This window comes from Hemicordylus capensis, chromosome 1, assembly GCF_027244095.1.
Source record: "Hemicordylus capensis ecotype Gifberg chromosome 1, rHemCap1.1.pri, whole genome shotgun sequence".
NCBI classification, from domain to species: domain Eukaryota; kingdom Metazoa; phylum Chordata; class Lepidosauria; order Squamata; family Cordylidae; genus Hemicordylus; species Hemicordylus capensis.
This window is the reverse complement of record NC_069657.1, coordinates 73668247-73683579: the sequence shown is the minus strand read 5'-3', so window position 1 is coordinate 73683579 and position 15333 is coordinate 73668247. Positions and strand designations below refer to the sequence as shown.

At 43.7% G+C, this 15333-nt stretch overlaps 1 protein-coding gene across 1 annotated transcript in view; it reads left to right on the top strand.

Moving 5' to 3' along the window:
* LOC128339361 (cytosolic phospholipase A2 epsilon-like) overlaps window positions 1-13273 on the top strand; it is a 47670-nt gene extending 34397 nt beyond the window's left edge. The window contains exons 15-19 of the mRNA XM_053283126.1: window positions 1851-1958; window positions 3376-3567; window positions 5160-5326; window positions 10868-11054; window positions 12528-13273. Of these exons, the coding sequence (XP_053139101.1) occupies window positions 1851-1958; window positions 3376-3567; window positions 5160-5326; window positions 10868-11054; window positions 12528-12730 (857 nt within the window). The 3' untranslated portion in view covers window positions 12731-13273. The remainder of the gene's footprint in view (window positions 1-1850; window positions 1959-3375; window positions 3568-5159; window positions 5327-10867; window positions 11055-12527) is intronic.
* The last annotated feature ends 2060 nt before the right edge of the window (window positions 13274-15333 follow it).

Below are 15333 nucleotides of genomic sequence, written 5' to 3'. Positions count from 1 at the left end.
TGCACCAAAACAGCACAGAAACGGCAATATCAATTATTTATTTTAAATACAGTGCCCAACATCAAGACAAAGGAAGTCCCCATGCAGCAGAGGTACAGTACATTCCTCAGGGAAGGGGTGACTTTTGTCGATCTCTCCTTTGTTCTGAAGCCCCTGTGCCCACCAAAGATATGTCTCTGAAGGTCATGCAACCTTCAAGAACAATTTTCAGTAGTCACAGTAGGGTTCAGAGCAATGGAAAGATGGATGAAAATCACTCCCCTCCCCCAAAGATATGCCCATGTATTAACTGCATGGATGTTTCCTTAGTCTGGATGTCAGCAAATGAATCAGATGCATAAGAAATCCATGGCATTAAGTGGGTAGCCAGGAAAGAAGAACAGGCAAAGGTATAAAAGGCATGTATGTGTTCAGCTGAAATGAGTATGAAATAGAAAATATTGATCACATTGGGATGCTAGTTTGAAGTTGCATCACTGTTTTTGACGTAAGAGTGTCAAGGCAGATAATTGAATACCAAAAAAAATAAAAAATAAAAGTGTCAGAGTAGATCAGTTAATACTATTCAAATTCTGTTGCTGAGAGTGAACAGAGCTCTGAACTTTGCAGAGTTTGACTTTCAAAGTAAGTTAACTAAGAAAGTTGTTAATAGTAGCGATAATAATAAGTAGCTTCAACTATATCTGCGTATTGATTGGATAGTTGTTTTCCCATGGTGTGACCCAGCAACATATTGTAAGGCAATGTTCTTGTTGTGCAAAAAGGGCATGTTGACTGAATGACATAGAAACTCAATTTCAGGAGAGCATATCCATGAGGAAAGCATCAATTAGTCACATTCAGAATACTTGTTGGGAGTAGGGGTGTGCATGGAACCGGCTGGCCCGGTTCGGTTCGAGTGCAAACTGCACTCAAACCTGACTGGACCACTTCAGTCCGGGCCCCCTTTGAAAACCGCCCCCCCTAGTTCAGTTCAGTCCGGGGGGGGGGCGTGTTTCACAAATATTTTTTTTAAAATTCAAAAAAAATTTGTTTACATCTAGCCCCTCCGAGGGGCTTCCTAAAAGCCGTGGGGGGGCAGGCTCTCTGCGAAGGTTCCCCCTCACCCCGCTGGCCTCGGTAATCATCACCGTGGCCCATTTAACAGTACTTTCTGGCCCATTCGGGCCTTCATAAGTAGGTGTGACAGCCATTTTGCCTGCTTCCGTGTATGTGCAAATGGCCTCTGTGAGGCCTGGCATGGCCCAGGCCTCACAGAGGCCACTTGCACATGTGTGGTGGCAGGCAAAATAGCTGCCATGCCTACTTACAGAGGCCTGAATGGACCAGAAAGTACAGTAAAATGGGCCGTGGTGGTGAGTACCGAGGCTGGCGGGGCAAGGGGGAACCTTCACGGACACCCTTGTGGTCTTTAGGAAGCCCCCTGAAGGAGCTAGAGGTAAATAATAATTATTTTTTTAATTATTTTTTTAATTTGAACTGGTGGGAGGGGTCCAGTCCCAGTCCGGGTGGAACCAGGGAGGGGGGTTCAGTTTGACCCTGAACCATCAAACCCCCAAACCCCCAAATCCCCAAACCAGTTCGCACATCCCTAGTTGGGAGAAGTAAGCTCAAAAAGCAAATCCCCACTAGTATTGGCAAGAGACATGGGAGCTGCAAGTAGTAGCAGAGCATAATGCATTATAAAACACAGTTTTATAACCAAAGCTCCACTCACCAAGCCAAACATCACTGTCTCCAAGCTGATGGCACAATATAGAGATTTTAAGGACTTGTTCAAGCCTGATAGTCCCAAGGGTAAAATAAAGTTTGTGGTATAAATATTTCCACTTCGTTTCTTTCTTTCATAGGGATGTGGAGTAGTGTGTTTTCCAAGAACCTGCTGGATGCCTGGCATGCAGCTGACAATTCCGAGGACTTCTGGAACAGATGGACCCAAGATGCCATCACTGAAATTGGTAATTTCTATTACATATTCCAGACGTAAGCAAATGCAACATGTATTTACCTAGCATTTCATCTCTTGTGAATGCCTATTTTGAGCATTGCAGAGCATAAACTGATAGGGGTGGAACTGCAGAATATGTGATAAACCCATTCACAAGATCTTCTAGATCTTTGCCAGAAAGCCCCAGACTGGATTATATTCTTTTATAATCTTTTCCCACATATCTCCCTGTCCACAAGGTATCCTTAATCTGCCTCCAAGGCCACCAGACACCCATGCATGGACATTATATCTGAATAAACCATACACATGTAAATTTTTTTATTTGATTTGATTTATATACTTCCTGACTCCAGAAGCTCAAGAGGTTCACAAAAACAAAGACAAACAAGACCAGCTATTAAAACAGGAATTAAAAAATCTAACACCTTCAGAAATTACAGCAATTAAAAAATCTAAACAGCAATTGAAAATTTAAAACTCAGAAATTACTAAAAGCCTGGCTTTTTAAAAAGTGTTATAAGAGCTCTTTTGAAGGTTAGTAAAAAGGTTGAACAACAAATGTCCATAGGCCTGAACAGTGTGAACTGATAGCCAGATAAAATCCAGGAATTAACTATGCAGTCTGGGTCTATGTTGGATTTTGTATGCATGCTCCCTCTTTAAACTTTACATCATTCAATAAGTTTGGCACTGAAATTTCAAAAAAGTACAGTTTGAAGTCACCTTCCAAGTTCCTTCCAAGAAGAAATGTCTGAGAATTTCCAAGGGAAGCCAAATTAGTTTCTATAATAATGAAATTTCTCAGAGAGTTTCTTCTGCACAACCCTAACTTGGAGGCGGAACAGGTATGCCTGAGGGGTGGGGAGTGAAGTCATGCACACGCTTCTCACCACACATGGGGCTCTCCCAGATGGTGATTTTATGTTTCTTCCCCATGGATGGGCAGGTGTATATCCACATATCATGTAGATTTATGTCGAAGTCCCTGAGAGCTATTGGGGAGCACTCCACACATGATTCGGGTTTTTCATTAAGTATCGGAATGTAGCCCGATTTATATCTGGGGTAAAAAAAAATCCACTTTTTGTGTCTGTGTTTTGGGGCATAATCAATCTTGCAGTAAAGCCTCACAGTAACCCACGATAAAGCCTGCTGTCTGGGAAAGCTTATGTGGGAGTAATTGAGTAAAAGACCAAGGTGACCACAGAAAGTAATTGCATCATTATACCCAAAGGCATCAAATAAAGGTCTGATTCTAAATCCCCCCCCCCATCTCAATTGAAACATTTCCTCTCATATTATTATTTAGTTAGCCATTTTGGTTCATTTTACAAGACATCTAAATAAAATATTACTAGAATATATTTATGTACTTCATCCTATTCATGTTTTTCTTTAGATTAATTGCTTCTGTCTTTCTTCAGAGGAAGTACCCGATCTACCAGAGAGACTGCATGAGATGCCAACTCGCATGTTCACTCCTGCAGGAGGCCTTTCCAATACTTTGCGGGATATTTTAACAGACCGTCCAGCAGTATCAAAGTACCACAATTTCTTGAACGGGTTTCAAATGCACAATGAATATACACAGAATGGATGGTTTTCTAGATGGAAAGGTATAGCACTAGCATGCCGTTAGCTTCAGATTCTTTTGGAAATTAGTAATTGGTATAGCCTAGGCTAAACTCATTGCCCTCATTTGTTCATGAAAGAGAGAGAATTATTTTTCATAATTGCCTGACTGGGCATATTGGTCCTGTGCTCTGTTCTACCTATGAGGGTGGTTTACATGACCACAAACTGGGTAGAATATAAGTCCTAGCCAGTTTTGGGAGCTGGGCAAATTTGCATGGTGATGCAAATGGCCTCCAAGTATGCATGAAGGTCACTCTAATGGCCTCCCAAACTGGGCCCCCACTGGCTCACAGTGAGGAGGGGGGAGTGCTGGTGGGGCCTAAAGGAGCTGCCAGCAGCCTGACACTGCCAAAGCTGTGACACTCAGCTGAAGCCGCAGAGCTGCCGCACCTAAGGTGACCTCCCCCCCCCGCTTTTCAACACAATTTAACTTCCTAGGGATCTCCCAATGCTTGTAAAGGGGAATCCTTACTGGATTTCCCGTTACAAGCATCCTGAACTGGGCTGAACCAATTTGACCCAGTTTGTGTGCACGAACTGAATTGCCTCAACGGTTCTAGCGAACCAGTCTGTGGACTGGCAGTTCAGTTCAAATTCTAACTGAGCTGCTGTTGGCGGTTCCATGCATACCCCTAAACAAATGTCAGTGGAAATTTAACAGAGCTTTATTCAGTACATAAGGCACTTTTCTTGGTTACAGTTTGGTAAAGGTAGAGGACAGTACAAAACATGCTGGTTCATAAATCTCAGGGACAGGGACAGGGAGGAGAGTAAACAGGAACACCCAGAAATCCCATCCAACAAGAGAACAAAGGGAGGATATAAGAAGGAAACTTTCCCTTCATTATATCTCTTTGCTACAGTGCCCCCTTTGGGAGGAGAGCTGATCTTGTGGTAAAGTGTGCCGTCAAGTCAATTTCGAGTCCTGGCGACCACAGAGCCCTGTGGTTTTTAACTTTGGTAGAATAGAGGGGTTTACTATTGCCTCCTCCCACGCAGTATGAGATGATGCCTTTCAGCATCTTCCTATATTGCTGCTGCCTGATATAGTAGCAGTGGGGATTCGAACCGGCAACCTTCTGCTTGTTAGTCAAGCATTTCCCCACTGCGCCACTTAAGGCATGAATTGTCCCCTTTACTAAGCATGGTCCACCCTAGTTTTCATTTGAATGAGAGACGACATGTGAACACTGTAAGATATTCCCCTTGGGGGATGAGGTGACTCTGGGAAGAGCACTTTCATGCAGAACATTCCAAGTTCCCTCCTTGGGATCTCCAGATAGGGTTGAGAGAGACTCCTGCCTGTAACTTTGGAGAAGCTGCTGACAGTCTGTGTAGAAAATGCTGAGCTAGATGGACCAATGGTCTGATTCAGTATAAGGCAGATTCCAATGTTCCTGTGTCCTAAAGCAGATTACACCCAAATGACACAATTTGTTCTAAGCTGTAGCATATACCAGCATAATGAACTAATGTAGCATATACCAGCATAATGAACCAGCAGATCAAACTATTCTACCCAAGAGAAAAAGGCTATAAAAGCATCTCTCCCTCTCCCCCCACTCCCTTATAGACTCTGTGCTTGATGAGTCTCCTAATCGACTGAGAGACCCTGCAGATCACCTGGAACTTGTTGATGCAGCGTTCTTCTTTGACACCAGTTGCCCACCACTCCTGAGACCAGAGAGGAAAGTGGATGTCATCCTGCACTTCAACTATACTGGAGGATCACAGACCAAGGTTAGGAAGGTCACCTATTTCTTTTAATATATATATTTAATTTTTGAAAGTCAAATACAAACTATAAAAATATTTGTATCAGAATAATACAATATCCAGAAAGGAGCAACAACTTTTATGAAACTCCTGAACAACCTAGTTCATATCCTAATTCAAAACCAAAATGAATCTGCTACAACATTTTGATTGCAATAGCTATTTTAATTAACGCAATTATTTCAACTTTTTATTATATTAATGTAATAAAAAATAAAAAATAAAAAAAATCATTAAAACTACCTAATGTTGTAGAATGATCACATATTTCTTGATTATCATATATATAATGACCACTTGTCTTTTTAGCCAATATTATCCAAATATTATTGTACGAAGATATTCCTAATATGATATATGACACAAAAAGCCTAATAATGTATAGCAAGTAGATGCACTGCACACTGTAATTTTGTAGAACTTAATCAAAGGAATCATACATATTCAAGTGTAATGCACCTAGTTATATACAATGCATGGAGAAAGACAAATTGCAGACACTATTGGATTTGGGTGGATGAGATAGCAGCTACTTGCTACCCATTAGGCTTTGTCATCTGTAAATCCAATGGGAGTTGCCTTGCTGTTAATAATGTTTGGATAGTATTAGCTAGTGAAGACAAGTGAACATTATATAGGATAACCTCCATATTTGCAGACTCCATATCTGTGGTTTTGCGTATCCGCGGTCAGGAAATTGGCACCCAACCTCAGTATATGCAGGAAAAACCCAGCATCTAAGAAGTTAAATTTCGTGTATCTGCAAGTCAGGGGTGGCCAGAAATAACAACAACAACAAATAACTTTATTTGTTAGCCGCCCCCATAACAAATTAGAAATGATATCTGAGATGAATAAACAAATGACCTTGGAGGACATTTCCAGCCACCATTTTGTTTGGGAGGCTCAAAATGACTCTTTTAAAAAGAAAAATCAACAAAAACTGTGATTTTTGGCCATTCAGGGTCACAGCTCAACTCAAGGGGACCAGCGAAGCATGGTAGGCAGATTCCCCCCCAAATTTGGCCAATTTTTGATGATTTTCCCAGCTTCCAAGAACCTAACCCCCATGATCCCATTGCCCCAATGCCTCTGTATTTGCTGTTTCCATATCTGTGGTAGCAGTGGAGAATGGAACCCCGGCAAATACGGAGGTTCTCATATATATGCTAATTAAATTCAAGTATAATCCACATTGTCCTTTACAATGGATGAGGAGAGGCAGACAGCAATCACTCTGGCAAATAATAAATATGGAAAATATTTATCTTATCTATATAGACAGCTAACAAAACCAATTAATGAATAATAGTGAATAAGAACAAGAAAATATGAATGGTCTAGCTTCAAACCACTATTCATTATGTGTAATGGTGTCCATTAAAGGTTTTAATATCTGTTTTCAATAAAAGATACATTCAGTTTCCATTTATCTTGTTCACTCCTCTGCAATCAGAGCTTTTGTCCATCTACTTTCTTGCACCCAGACCCAACAAAGACATGAGACACAAGAATGGAATTAAACAGGCCACAACTTTATTGATCAAATCAGAAGAAAAACTGGAGGATTGGCTCTCCACCCCGCCCCCCCCACAGAGCAGAAACTAAATATTTACTGATCCCAGTGAATCCACCTAAAGAGAATGGGCAATACATCTTGGCTCCGGCCAGCATCAGCCCTGTGGTTAATGCTACCATCTTAGCTGACTTATGTCAAAGCCCCGTGGCTCAAGATCAACCCCCTCCAAGCCGTGAGGTCTTTTAAAGAGGCTGATCCCTTGCCAGGGACGAGTGAATCCAGGGTCAGTGCTCCTTGAGCAGTGAGGCCTCTAAGGACTGCCAAGGACTCCCGCTGATGCCAACATGCATTGCTCTAAGGTGCTCACCAGAAACTACATTGCCCATTTCTTACCGCACTGTGGATGCTGTTGTGACCATGAAGGAACTAACTAAGGGTAGCAGTGAGAGGTAGGCAAAAAGAACCCCCCAGAAAGAGCCAATCAGCAGGGGGCAAAAAATTCCTACCTGGCCCCCAATAGGGCGACCAGTAAAACCCACACTGCACCCCAGGATGGGAGGGAGGAGGTTGCTGCTCTTAATGGATTGAGGAAGGAAAGCCAGTGTGCATAGATGTAGCTGGCCACCCCCACCTACCTCAGCCAATCGGCTGCAAGAAAATGCCTCATGCCTTGTTTGAATGAGGAAGGGGCAAAGAAGCTGCACCCCAAACAAGTAGGGAGTGGGTGGATGCATTATCTTCTCTTTCTCTTCTCCCTCAAGTCTCTCTTCAACCACTACTCTCTCAGCTTCTCCTTAGCCTCTTCAACTATTCAGTTGAACATTCTACACTGAATGTTTTCCCTTGCTCTTTCCCCATATTATATGCCCCTTCTCCCTCCACCAGTCCAGCATAATTTATACTTTCATAAGAGTACTAATTACGAATTCAAATTCTTTATTATGGACTCAGACCAGCTATATCACATAACACTGCTCAAAATAACCACTTCTGATATGCAATAAATCAGTCAAACTTTATCTAATACAACCATCCTTATCCTTGACTCATGATGTATCTTACATACCGTGGCACAAAACTTGGCAACATTAAATATTCAAATGTTTATCAGAGAGCAGCCAGAGCAAATAAAAATCTTCAGAACAAGTACAAATTGTAAATGTTCTCAAGATTAAATTTGCTTTCAGAAATTCATATATATACACCCCCTCCATATTTGATTATGAAATAAATCAGCATTCAGAAAGACAAGAAAAAGTTGCTGAGTTTCAAAGTTAAGACCCAGTCCGTGAACAAAAATGCTCACCACTCTAAATGGACAGTAAAAGTGACATTAAACTATATACTAAACATATAAAGTTTAATCACAACAACAATTGTATTTTATTGTTTATACATGTTGGTTATAGATGTCTGGTTGGTTGATTTTTCTGTATAGGATGTTTCCAGTCATATCGTTTACTGCATGTGACTGGTTTATGTTTACACAGTGGTTGTTTTGATTAAACTTTATATTATATTTAGTATATAGTTTAATGTCACTTTTACTGTCCATTTAGAGTGGTGAGTAGGGGTGTGCAATTCGGGATTTCGGGTGATTCGGCTTGGACCTGAACCGAATCACCCCTGTTCTGTTTTGTGCCCGAATCTGGGTCACCCGAATCACCCTTGATTCGGTTCGGATTTGGATTTAATCTGAATCGATTCGGGGGGGTAAAAAGGGGCCCAGGGACAAAATTTTGGGGTGGGGTGGTAGTGCCCAATGGGTAGAGTCTACCACCCCAATTTCAGGGGGATTGGGCAAAATCCTGATTTTTGGTGAATTTTTAAAGTTTTAGTGACTTTGGGGCAGTTCGGGGGCATAGCATGGGATCTGGGCAAAAGTAGTGGGGTGGGGTGGTAGTGCCTAATGGGTGCAGGCTACCACCCCAATTTCAGGGGGATTGGGCAAAATCCTGATTTTTGGTGAATTTTTAAAGTTTTAGTGACTTTGGGGCAGTTCGGGGGCATAGCATGGGATCTGGGCAAAAGTAGTGGGGTGGGGTGGTAGTGCCTAATGGGTGCAGGCTACCACCCCAATTTCAGGGGGATTGGGCAAAGGGCTGATTTTTGGTAAATTTCTGAAAATTTCATGTCTTTGGGGCAGATTGGGGCATATTGGGGCAGAAAGTGGGGGCTGGGGCAGAATAGTGGGGTGGGGTGGTAGTGCCTAATGGGTGGAGGCTACCACCCCAATTTCAGGGGGTTTGGACAAAGGGCTGATTTTTTGAGAATTTTTGAAGTTTTAGTGACTTTGGGGCAGTTTGGGGGCAGAAAGTGGATCTGCCCCAAAAGAGTGGGGTGGGGTGGTAGTGCCTCATGGGTGGAGGCTACCACCCCCATTTCAGGGGGATTGGGCAGAGGGCTGATTTTTTGAGAATTTTTGAAGTTTGGGTGTCTTTGGGGCAGATTGGGGGCAGAAAGTGGATCTGCCCCAAAGGAGTGGGGTGGGCTGGTAGATAGTGCCTAATGGGTGGAGGCTACCACCCATCCCCAATTTAAGAGTGATTGGGCAGAGGGGTGAATTATGGTGAATTTATTTGTATGAGGTTTGTCTTCATAAGGTGAAGTGTGCTAAATTGATTACTTCCTCATATTATTCATAGTAAAGGAAAGTGAAAAAGTGAAAGTGGGGTCATGAGAGTTGTTTAATTGAAAAATATCTCATTTGCTATGATAGAATGAGAATTCACACCTCAGAAAAGGTGTGAATTCTCATTCTATCATAGCAAATGAGATATTTTTCAATTAAACAACTCTCATGACCCCACTTTCACTTTTTCACTTTCCTTTACTATGAATAATATGAGGAAGTAATCAATTTAGCACACTTCACCTTATGAAGACAAACCTCATACAAATAAATTCACCATAATTCACCCCTCTGCCCAATCACTCTTAAATTGGGGATGGGTGGTAGCCTCCACCCATTAGGCACTATCTACCAGCCCACCCCACTCCTTTGGGGCAGATCCACTTTCTGCCCCCAATCTGCCCCAAAGACACCCAAACTTCAAAAATTCTCAAAAAATCAGCCCTCTGCCCAATCCCCCTGAAATGGGGGTGGTAGCCTCCACCCATGAGGCACTACCACCCCACCCCACTCTTTTGGGGCAGATCCACTTTCTGCCCCCAAACTGCCCCAAAGTCACTAAAACTTCAAAAATTCTCAAAAAATCAGCCCTTTGTCCAAACCCCCTGAAATTGGGGTGGTAGCCTCCACCCATTAGGCACTACCACCCCACCCCACTATTCTGCCCCAATATGCCCCAATCTGCCCCAAAGACATGAAATTTTCAGAAATTTACCAAAAATCAGCCCTTTGCCCAATCCCCCTGAAATTGGGGTGGTAGCCTGCACCCATTAGGCACTACCACCCCACCCCACCACTTTTGCCCAGATCCCATGCTATGCCCCCGAACTGCCCCAAAGTCACTAAAACTTTAAAAAAACGCCAAAAATCAACCGTGAACTGAATTACCCGAATTTTTCATGCCTGAAATTCGGGTGATTCGGCTCGTGTCTGAAAAATATCGGGGGACATCGGGGGTGATTCTGTTCAGCCCCGAATCACCTGAAATTGTTCATTTCGGGCACAGATCGTTCTGTGCCCGAAATTTTTTGCACATCCCTAGTGGTGAGCATTTTCGTTCACGGATTGGGTCTGTTCTTCTCCTTCCTGGTTCCATGGATTCCCCTTTCTCTTTGAGTTTCAAAGTTAAGCCAAATTCAGTTTTGGTTCTGTGCAGGTGGTGACAAATTGGAGACAACATAGATAAGGGGGGAGCCTTGTTATGCAATCTTTGTTCCAAGAATTAACATTCTGGTTGTGAAACCAAAACAGTCACATGGCAAGAGATGCTCACTTAATCATTTCTGCTTGTCCTGAAATCCTCATTTGGTCTCTTTTTTTGCCCCTGCCAATTCCTTTATTTTTCAACTTTTAGCCTCTGGAACGGGCCTCCACATACTTCTCAGAGCAAGGAATTCCGTTTCCTAATACTGTGCTAAATGAAGAAGAAAAGAAAAACCTGAAGGAATGCTATGTATTTGAAGATGCACACAACTTAGAAGCTCCCATAGTGATTTATTTCCCATTAGTGAATGACAGCTTCCAAAGATACATTGCACCTGGTGAGTTTAATGGCAGCCTATACAGAACAGCATAAATGTATGGCAGGTACTTGATCCTAAAATATTTAGATCTTTGCTGATCTGGAGCACATTTGCTTGGAAGCAAGTCCTATTCAGTTCAGTAGAGCTGACTTCCCAGTGAATGTGCTTTGATTTGTGACTTTTGCAGCTCAGACCTAACATGTGTACTCAGAAGTCAAGTAAGTCTGACTGTGTTCAATAGAACTTGGGTTGGATCCAAACAAATGTGAATGAAAAGGTGCTTATGAAAAGGAAATTTCACACCTTCCTTCCCACTGCAGCCTCCTGCACCCTCTGAAAGCTACTCCTGAACTTTGGTAACCCTCAGGAACAGATTGGCGTGTGGCATTGGGGGGGGGGGGGGCTGTGGGATGGCATCCACCGAACTGCCATGAGCCATTTTTGGAGGGGCAGGATATCAATCAAATCAAATCAGTCAATCAAAATTGGATTGCAGTTACCTTGCATGAGTGAGAGTTCTACTTGTGTTGTCACCTGATTTCCGTGAACTCCCTCTCCTCCTCCCTCATGCCACAAGCCATCTTGTTCTTGAGGGTCTCCTCTCTCAGGAATGGCTTTTTGAGGGGTTCATAAAGGAGCAGTGGGGAGGAGAGGTTTGGAATTTCCCTTTTCACAAGCTTCTTTCTGCTCATGCTTGTTTCGGTCCAGCAGCTGACATCCTAACAAACATAAGAAGCTACCATATATCGAGTTAGACCATTGGTCTATCTAGCTCAGTACTGTCTGCACTGACTGGCAATGAGTTCTCCAGGGTTGCAGGCAAGAGTCTCTCCCAGACCTACCTGGAGGTGCCAGGGATTTAACCTGGGACCTTCTGCATGCAAAGCAGAGGCTCTGTCACTGAGCTGTCGCCACTATGCATACAAAGTGCATTCTTAGTTCATTTGAAACATGCCAATCCTTTGAGGAGCTCTAGACAGAATTTTAGCTTTGCAAGAATCTTGTGAAATTAGTTAAGTTGCAAGCTGAGAGACAGGGGCCAGACAACATCTAAACAGAGGAATGGCCAGTGCAGCAAATGTGCACCATGTGCTTTGGGGGAGGGGCAGTTTCCATCAATCTCTCCTTCCTTCTGAAGCCAACTGTGACCCCTGAAAACATGTCCCTGAGAGTTGTGCAACCCCATCCCCACCTCTCACCCAAAGCACATGCGGCACATTCACAGCACCAACACTTCCTTAGTCTGGAAGTCAGCCAGTGACTGGAAGTCTAGAAGGCCACCCAATCAGCTTCATAGCTGAGTGCAGATCCTTTAGCTGGATTTCTCACACTGGCAGAGAGTGGAACCTATCATGTTTCCCTGGCAGGGAGAAATCTCTGGCCAGGACTGGAAGGTGCTGTTGCCCTTCCCAATTTGCCATCCTAGCCCACTGCCTAGGCCTTGGAGTTGGCTTGGCAATGACAGTGACATCACTTTCTTTTCTTCTACAGGTGTGGAACGCAGTGCAACTGACATGTCCCTGGGCAACGTTGATCTCTCTAGTGTCTTTTCTCCATATTCGACTCGACAGGTCTCACTGCAGGAAGAAGATTTCAACAAGCTGCTGAACCTAACTAACTATAATGTCCAGAACAATGCAAGCACCATCTTGGAGGTTTTGCACAAAACAATAGAACGGAAACAGGCTCAGTAATCTCAAGCCTGAATATGCCTTCCTTGTCCCCTAACATGAAAAAAAAGGAGGGCGAGAGACTAAAAGAGTTCTAAGAAATAGCCCAGGGATAGCTGGCATAAAAGAACCAGAGCTATCTGAACGTTGGCTGCCAAAAGTCTCTCCTCATTATTCATATTCACTATAGCCTCAGAAGTTCTAATATAAGAGAAAGTCTTTGGTGCCCACAAAATTTTGGATCATGGCACCTCCTGCTTCTCCTCCCAATATCTCCCATAAATTCAGATTGTTGATTATTCATACATTTACTTGTATTTAATTATGTCACTTGGACTGCAATCCTAAGCACAGTTAAAAGGAAATAAGCCCCACTGAACATGGAACTTAACTTCCAAGTAAACAGGTATAGGATTGTACTGTTAAATAGACATGGGATAGTTCGGATGAGCACTGTCCAGCACACAGGTATTGGAGTGTGTGTAGAGAGGTGATTCAGATTAATGCTCTCCTCACACGATTTGGGGTGTGTTGGGTAGGGGTGTGCACGGAACCGCGGAACTGCGGCCCGGCACTGGGATGGGGGGGTTCCTTTAAGAGCGGGGGAGGGTTTACTTACCCCTCCCGCCGTTTTTCCCCCTCCGGTGCCTGTAGTTCTGTTAATAATTGGGGCGGCAGGATACCTCCCTGCCGCCCATTCTCCTGTTTGGCTGCTGCTGCGCTATGCTGCAAAAGGCTTCAATAAGCCTTTTGCACGTGCGCACATTGTGCGCGCTTCACGTCTCCACGACATGCGCGCATGCAAAAGGCTTATTGAAGCCTTTTACAGAGTAGCACAGCAACAGCAGCAGGCAAACAGGAGAATGGGCAGCAGGGAGGTATTCTGCCACCCCAATTATTAACAGAACTATGGGAAAACGGCGGGAGGGGTAAGTAAACCTTCTCCCCGCTCTTAAAGGAACCCCCCACTCCGAATCACCCGAACCCCAAACCGCCCATGTCCAGACCGGTCCGGAGGCCTGTAGAATGGCCTCCAGAATGGTCCGAGCTCATCACTAGTGTTGAGACATCCTCCTGTCATGTCAGGGTGGGCATTCTCTCAGCCCATCCCCAACCTCATTGCACGTACCAGGTGGTGCTTGTCCTTACTGGTACTACGTCCGAGGCATAGCAAGATTAGAGACAGCCCTGGGACCTCTAACTTTGAAAATGGGCCCCTCCTGGCCATGTCCTCTGACTGTAGCCATGTCCTTGATGCTGATGTGTTGATGTCAGGAGGTATGGCTGGCACTGGGGAACAGATGTGCCACTCATCAGCCTGTCCCAGCTAAGTGCTTCATTCACCAGCTGGGGAGTGTGTGAGGCAGGCCCCACACCATCAGTGAGCAAGGGTGGGGCACAAATATCCCCTGGTCACTAACACGGGTGAGCAGGGGATATTTGACCCTCCCAACTCAATGATGGCTATGCCCCTGCCCTAAGTATTCAAAGTAAATTGTATCCTGCACAAGAAATCGTTATTAAAGCATTTTATCTGGCCTCATTTTAAAATTATCAGTCTTTCACTTTGAAATTGTTAAGACTAAGCTGTGATTCTTAATAATTATGCACACAGTTAAAAGAACCACCCAGTACCAAGTTCAAAATTGCTTTTCTACTCCACCCACTACACACTCTATACAGGATCCCATTTGGGACAAACTTCTCAACAACAAAACACAGAATACAATGCACTATGAGTGGAATGGAGAGCTGATGTCCATTGGGCCTTAAGAGATGTGGCACAAAGTTTGCCAGAAGGCAGTGGTGCACCAAGGTAATTTTGGTGCCCGGACTGCCCCCGCCACAAGGCACCCTGCCACTGCAAGATAGCCCGCCCCCCTCATTAAAAAAAACCTACTGTTGCTGCCCCGCTGAACCACTGATCTTTTCCATAATTTTAGCCACCATGTGCACAGCTGGGGGTGGGGGTGAGCTGAGCAGGCCTCCCCCTGAAGTGGTGGCAGTGGGTGGAGTGGCTGTTGGGTCTATCCATCCAGCTGATGGATGAGAAACCATGGCTTAGTTATAAAGCAGTCTTGTATATAAGTCCCCAAAATGTATCTCTTTGCAGAATTTAGTACTTGGGGGATTTACCTTTGTTGATGATAGTGTTGGAGGTAGTTAATTTTTTCTTTCAGTTGCTGCTGCTGCTGCTGCGCCTTTGTGGGCAGCAGCAGCTTCAGCAACTTATTCCTTCCAGAAGTAATTTTCATCTCGAAAATCAACATTGTGAGACACTTTGAACCTTGGATGAAAGGGGGATGTAATGTATCAATCAATCAGTATGAAAACAGACATGCAGAGCACTACAATAATATATTTACTCAAAAGTAAGTCCCATTATGTTCAATGTAGTAAGTCTCATTATGCTTAATGTAAGGAAATAGGATTACATCCCTAACCATTCTTGAATGAATTCACAGAATAAAAAGAAGTGAGCCACACACAAATATGGTTAATGCAGAAGTTTATAGGATGGGAATTTTAGTCAATCTAAGTTGTTTTACGTCTGTGTTACAGGCCAAATGCCTATATGTCACACGTTCGATGTCAAACTGGTTCAGTTCGACAGTTCAGGGTTGAAC